The sequence below is a fragment of the Artibeus jamaicensis genome, unplaced genomic scaffold (genome assembly GCF_021234435.1).
Source record: "Artibeus jamaicensis isolate MK-2021 breed Jamaican fruit bat unplaced genomic scaffold, CSHL_Jam_final scaffold_612, whole genome shotgun sequence".
NCBI lineage: Eukaryota > Metazoa > Chordata > Mammalia > Chiroptera > Phyllostomidae > Artibeus > Artibeus jamaicensis.
In genome coordinates, this window is record NW_026522049.1 from 3,471,972 (window position 1) to 3,478,761 (window position 6,790).

At 59.2% G+C, this 6,790-nt stretch overlaps 1 protein-coding gene across 2 annotated transcripts in view; it reads right to left on the minus strand.

Moving 5' to 3' along the window:
* The window catches only part of ARPIN (actin related protein 2/3 complex inhibitor), a 9,214-nt gene extending 3,158 nt beyond the window's left edge, over positions 1–6,056 (minus strand). Inside the window, exons 1-6 of one of the 2 annotated variants that reach the window (XR_008390395.1) lie at positions 5,847–6,056; positions 4,514–4,589; positions 3,211–3,343; positions 2,343–2,549; positions 1,850–2,013; positions 645–874 (exon numbers count right to left, since the gene is read on the minus strand). Coding sequence is in view for 1 of the 2 variants with exons in the window: in XM_037145014.2 (XP_037000909.1) it covers positions 866–874; positions 1,850–2,013; positions 2,343–2,549; positions 3,211–3,343; positions 4,514–4,589; positions 5,847–5,938 (681 nt within the window). In the remaining variant the exon portion in view is untranslated. Of the gene's footprint in view, positions 1–126; positions 875–1,849; positions 2,014–2,342; positions 2,550–3,210; positions 3,344–4,513; positions 4,590–5,846 lie in introns of those variants that run through there. The other variant, XM_037145014.2, reaches the window with a different exon arrangement.
* Between the last annotated feature and the right edge of the window lie 734 nt (positions 6,057–6,790).

The following is a 6,790-nucleotide window of genomic DNA, read 5'->3' on the forward strand; positions in this document are numbered from 1 at the left end:
TTTCAATTCGAGGTCTCTTCACACATCTGGGTGAGGGCACACTCCTGGACAAAAAAGACATGGTTTCCTGCTTAGAGGGATCTTGCTTGGCCGGAAGGCTATTTATGTTGACAATAACCCAGTCCGTCCTTTTTTGAAGATTTACTCATTACGAAAAAGGTCTCAAGGTACAAAACAACAGCAATGATACAAAAAAAAAGGTGTTATCAAAAATGAGGCCTGGCTGGGTGCAAGTGCATCTGAGAGAGGGGGACCAGCCAGTGGCACCTGAGTACAGCATCACCAGGAAAGCAGCCAGAGAGGTCCAGAGGCAGGAACCCCCGCCCCAACCAGGTGGCAGAGAACCAGAGGCAGCTTCAGGGAAAGAAAAGGGGACAGGAGACGAGGAGGACTGGGCAGGAGAGCAGAGACCGTAGCACGGAGCACCAGGGTGGGGGAGGGTGTGCAAGGAAAGGGGAGACCCGAGGGAAAGAAGGAGGCCGCTGGCTTCTTCTCGGAGCCACTCTGCATGCAGGTGAGGGATGTTCCCCAGTTTGGTACAGAGACCAAGCCCAGTTCCTCTGAGCACCCTGGGGCCCTCGCTCACCACCTGCCTCCAGGATCGAGGCTGCAGCCAGGAAAATACCTAGGCAGGCCAAACTCACATTCGGGGAGGGACCTGCCGTGAGCCGCGGCATCGCGCCCCGTGGCTAACATCATGGGTTTGATCTTAGCAGGGCTGGTTCAAAGGGTGCTCCCGGGTGCCGGTGGGGAAGAACCAGGCAAGGCCAAGGGGGCCACTTCCTGGAGCTCTGGACTGGAGGTTGATGGAGGAAATTCTCAACAGCACCGATGCGCCTCAGGGAGGCTGCATCTCCCAAAAGCCTCAGTCATCCTGGGGAGAAAGTAAAGAGAGGGAACAGAGCATGTTTCAGAGAAGTCAAGTCATCGGACAACTAGGGCTCAGCTGCCTGGCACCAGGGGGGCCCTCAGCCACCTGCCTCGGCCTCCCCTCCTGAGAGGTGGCCCAGGGGGCCAGCCGAGTGTCTCCAGGTGTTTTTCAGTCCAAGCCTCATTTTGGTTCCCAGGCCGGTGCTCAATCCAATGAGCCCCCTTTTTTTAAGTATTTATTTTTAGAGCGAGGGGAAGGGGGAGAAAGAGAAAGAGAGGGAAACATCAGTATGTGGTTGCCTCTCACATGCCCCCTACTGAGGACCTGGCCTGCAACCCAGGCGTGTGCCCTGACTGAGAATTGAACCGGCGACCCTTTGGTTCGCAGGTCAGTGCTCAATCCACTGAGCTACACCAGCCAGGGTGAAGCCTCCCTTTATTAAGACACAGGGGAATCCAGACCCTCTGCTCTCCCGGCCCCTGCTTTCCCCAGCCAAGGTCATCATCTGCATCACCTAGACAAACAGCCCATTTTTCTGTGACTTTGTTTTCAAATGCTCAAAGTGGGGCATTTTGACATCAGTTAAAATCTTGAGGTGAAATATACTTCAGAAAAATATATAAGCTGGGAGTAGGCTGAGGTCAATGAGCTGGGCTGGCCCATAGCAAAAAACAAAACAAAACAAAACAAAACCAGAAATGAAAAAAAAAAAAACAACGAAAAACTTGCTAAGGATAAAGCCACCCATTTCCTAGCCACTCTGAGCAGTGGCTTCACACCTTGAAGGCACTTTCCCCGGTGCTCACGCACCCTCGGGCATGCCTCGAAATTCCCCCAAGACTGGGGTGGTGGTGGTGATGGTCAAGTTTATGCCGCTCTCTCCTTGTCCTACACACAACCACCACCACTACAAACAAAACTCCTGCTGAGAGACAAACCAGGCGGATCCCAGGCCCACGGTCATTGCCCTTGACCTACCCACTCCTCGTCCTCCGCCCCGTCCCCCTGCTCGCGGGTCTCCGCCGTGGACGCCTGAGAAGACTTCCGGGCCATGATGTTGTCTGTCCAGGACGCCCCTGTCTGTCTATCACCGGCAAAATTACACTTGGTCACTGTTCCAGCTTCAAGTTTGGCTAATGAATCTGAAAGAAGGGAAGAAGCTGAGTGGCCTCTCTCCCTGTGCTGGAAACATAGTCGGGGCTGGCCCATCCTGCTGGGGTCTCTGAGGCCTGGGTTAAGCCATTGTTCTCTTCGGGCCTGGGTATGGACCTCCAGGAGACCCGGGATGGGACCGGAAAAGCACCCACGGGAACCATGGGATTGCCTTAGCCACCCATCCAGGGCCTTAGGAATAAATCTCAAGGGGTTATGTCCCCGTGGAGGCCAGACCTGGCCTGTGCCCACGAGTTCTAAGCAGCAGGGGTCGGAAAGCCTCAGTCAAGGCCACAGTGATGAGGGCCGCGCTGCTCACCCAGGAACGGGCCATCGCCTCGTGTTTTCAGCCGCACCCCGGCCCCCAGCTCCAGCTCCAGCGCCTCCATCTCTGACTCAGGCATCCAGAACCCCACGGTCTGCTCGGGCGCGAGGCTCTCGGTCAGGGCCAGCAGCTCGGGCTTGTTCACCAGCTCCTTCAGGGCCTCGGGCGTGAGTCTGTCCGTCTCCCCCTTGGCGTCCACCTCTGCAGGCACACAGCACCAGAGGGTCAGTCCCGTGGTGAGGGCGGCGTCCAGGGAGGGCCTTGGCCGCCAGGTGCAGGCCACGTGTCCTCCACACTCACGACCCCCTGAAGGCGGGGCGAGAGCCCACTCTTCCAGAGCTCATCCAAGGGCAGAGGCGGTCCCAGCGTGGGCTCTGGGACTAGCTCACGGCGGAGGCTCATTACATGTTCTGAGAATGAATGAGTCACGGGGACCATGGACAGACGCCACGACAGAGGCACGGGTGGACCCCCGCGCCCCCTCCAAACCTCTTCACAGGGGGGCAGACAGGAGAGGTCCTTCTGCCACCAAAACCGGGAAGAGAAAGGAAGTCCCGGAGCCCAAGCAGCAGGGCCCTGGTCTGGGCTCCGCACAAAGGCAGTCAGAGCCTCGAGCCAGGTTTGTGGACAACTGTGCCAGGCTGAGCTGGGGCACTGGGATCCCCTGAGTGAATGGGACACAGGAAGGAGTCCTGTCAGGGCCGAAAAGACACTTTCTAGGGGCCGAAACCCCGGGAGACAAAGGCAGGCTACTTACGGTGTGGGCGTGGCGGGGCTGTGGGCGTGGCGGATGTGTGGGCGGGGCGGAGGGAAGAGGGCGGAGGTGTGGGCGGGGCCGAGGGGGAAGGGCGGAGGCACCTACTGTAGGAGGACAGGAGGAAGCCCGTGTTGACCTTCTTGGTGGCGCTGAAGTTGGGCTCGATTTCATTCCCTTTGGGGTCGAACCTGCGGCGATGGATGAGACTCGGCCGGATGTACAGCACGTAGTAGCGCTCCTGGGGGGGCGGGCAGAGAGAGTGAGGGGCCCCCACCCCCCAACACACACACACACACACACACACACACACACACACACACACACACACATCTCTCTCTCTCCCCCCCCCACGGGGCTGCACACAGCCCTCCCCGACCTCGCTCTCTACCCCGAACCCCTCACCTCGGCTCCAAATACATTCAAGCCGCACAGATCCCAGGACACAACAAACCTCCTGCCACCTCCTGCTCCCCACCCGCGCACACATGCAGGGCCAGGTCCACCGCGGTGACCCACTGTATAAAACCACAACATTCCAGAATGTGCGGCCACACAGAGTCTCCTCAGAAGATGAATCAGCCCTGGCTGGGAGGCTCAGTGGGTTACAGCATCGTCCCAGATATGTCAAGGTGACAGGTTCGATCCCTGGGCAGGGCACGTACAAGAAGCTGCCTGTGAGTGCGTCAGTAAGTGGAACAGCAAATCGATGTTTCTCTCTCATTCTCCCTTCCTCTGAGATCAGCTTTAAAAAAAGATGAGTGAACCCACACCAAGAGATCCTCCACTTGGCAAAGTCACTCCAAAGCTCCTCATCACAGCCAACTCCACCGGTGCTTTTAAAGTAATTCAACGCCAAAAAATTGAAAGTATCCAGGACTTCCCGGGAACCGAGCTGAGACTCAGAAAGGAGAAGGTCACTGCTGACCCTGCACCCACACAGGCTGATACCCCTTGTCCTTCAGGACGAGCAGAGGGGACCACCAGACCAGCGGACAGGACGCTGAACTCACCGCCCTTTCAGAATACTCACCCGTCCTGCCCACCCCAGCAAGGCACCCGGCACCCTAGGTCTGTGCCATCCGAACGCCACGGGACCTCTGCCAGCCCACCTGGCAGCCACAGCCTTCGTCCGCGACCACTCACCTCACCCCTTCCTGCTCTCAACCCTTCCAGTCTCTGCCCCAAACACACTCCTGCTGAGGCCTTGGACCCTCCCATCTGTCCTCGGTCTCTCAGGCTGCACATGACCCCTCCCTTTCCACCCAGCGACCCTTTTAGGCTGCTACTCTCCCGACCCACCTGCCCAGGGATCCCCTGAAGACCTGGACTCCAAGGCTTGGCACTGGCTCAGCCACGCAAAGGGACGTGCCTTGGTGGGTGGGCCCCCCTCCCGCCCCTAAATCCTCACCTTCCTGCCATTGGCATCCAAGATGCTGTGCCGAGACACATCGACCAATTCTCCCTCCAGCAGGACGCCATTTCCCCTGGGGTGAGAGCAGAAGGAGGGGTCGGCTGCTTCTGCCAGGCCTCAGGGAAGAGCCACCACCTCGTCGGCTGGTCGGCGGGCGTCAGAGTGTGCACTGGGACAGAAGTGACTCCCACGCGTACCTCCTGTTCCCTGGGCGCCCAAGCAGGACTGGTACTGAGCAGCCCCCTCCTCTGTGCTTCCCACAGGGGGCCTCCGTCCCTGTGAGGGTCCCAAAGGCTGGGGCGCTGCCCCGGGTGGGGTAGCAGGGCAGCTGGCCAGGCTGCAAGACTAAGCTGGGGCCCCTCCCGCAGAGTCTGCTGACAGAGCCCCCGTGTTCTTAGCTGCAACGTGGGAGAGTGACAGCCGTGTCACCCTGCTTCTGTGAGGGTGACAGACCCTGTACTGAGAGTGTTTGGTAAACTAGTCAGTGTTGAATACACGAAACAGATTTTAGCTGTTTACTGAACCGAATTAGGAGGGGTGTCTCCATTGCCACAAAGTATCTTTCCTTCCTTCCTGTTTTAAAGCGTTTTCCTATTCCTGTCGGTCACAGCCCCTAGGGAGGTGGAGAAGCCCACCCCCTAGGACCACAGTGCACGCCCCCCAGCCCTCCACCGAGAGGAGCTGGGCCCCACTTCCTGGTTCCAGTTTTCAGGAAAGCAGAACCTATGGCCTTCCTTTCTTGGAACCACAGAAATGGGAGTGGGGACATCCCGTGACAACGGGCTGTGCCTACGTGCTCCCAGCCACCGCCTCAACCCTCAAGCCTTTGGTGTTTGTAATTGCGAATCCGGCGGCCCATTGGCTCTCCGGACCTCCAGTCCCGGAGGCAGCTCTGCCCCTCCCACCCCACGGCGACCCGCCCCTCAGCCCTGTCACCCGCTTCCGGTCAGAGCCTGACACTGTCCCTTCTCGGGGAGGGGAGTAGTGCGGCTTGTGCAAGTGGCGGGAGTTCACAGCCCCAGGGGCGGGGTGGAGACAAAGGCCCTGAGAACCCAGCTCCGTCCTTTGAACCCTGTTTGGGGGTGGAGACCTAACCCCCTCCAAAGGGACTGGACAGGGAAGAGAGCAAGGGCGTTTGAAGCCATGCATCGGTGTCTTAGTAGCTGCAACCCCCGGGCTCCAGGGCGAGGGAAGCGCTGGGGGCGCTTTGGCATCGCCTGCCTTTCCTCCCGCCCGCACCCCGGGTGGCGCCCTTTCCGGATCCAGGCGCCCGGGATCCGAGCCGGGCGGGAGGCTGGGCCGAGGCACCGCGAGGGACTGGCCGGGTTACCCCTGGTGGGCGGCGGGCTCCCAGGCCGCGCTCAGCCGTGCGCTCCGCACCGCCTTGTTCCGGAGCGCGCTGTCCTGGTAGATGCGGCTCATTCTCCGCAGGCCGCTGTGCTGGGACCCGGGACACCGCGAGGGGACGCGCTGGGGAGTTGCGCCACCGCTGAGACCGGGAATCCGGCTGCAGATCCGGGAAGCGCGGTGGCCCCGGAGTTCCTGGGCGGGACTTAAAGGGGCCGAGCCTCAGTCCTGCCCGCAGGACCCGAGGAGGGAGGGGGGCTTCCGGGAAGACCCTGGGCTGGGGCTTTAGCACTTCCAGGGTCTACTGGACAGAGACCCCTGCCCCGACACAAGCACAGAGGAGAAACTGAGGCCCAGAGGGCCTATAAGATTAGCTTGGAGAAAATGGGCTTCCAGAGAACAAGAATGGAGAGAGGGAAAAGCCTTCGGGGAGGGCCCGTGCTGAGCACGGAAGCTGCTCTTCTGCTCTGTCCAAAGTCCCATAGTGAGTGTCCGATGTCCCGGTGACAGAGGAGCCCACGCTGGGGTGTCAGATTAAGGATTTACGATGGTTTGGAGTCCCCAGGCAGTGAAACTCCTATAATGCAATAGCAAAAAGTAAATAAATAAACAAACAAACAAATAAATAAAATAACTCGATTACAAAATGGACAAAGACCCTGAAAAGATAGTTCTCCCAAGAAGACATGGAATGACCAGCCGTGCATGCCAGGCCGCTCCACGTCCCTCATCATCGGGGGAAGGCAGCCCCAAACCGAAAGGAGATATCGCCTCGCACCTGTCGTCGATGGCCTTCGTGAGGACTCAACAGGGAGCCTCGTGCGCCGTTGGAGGGGGTGTGACTTGGCGCAGCCGCCATGGAGAGCAGTACAGAAGTATCTTAGAAAATGAAAAATGGAACCACCTCCCGATCCAGCCATCTCCCTG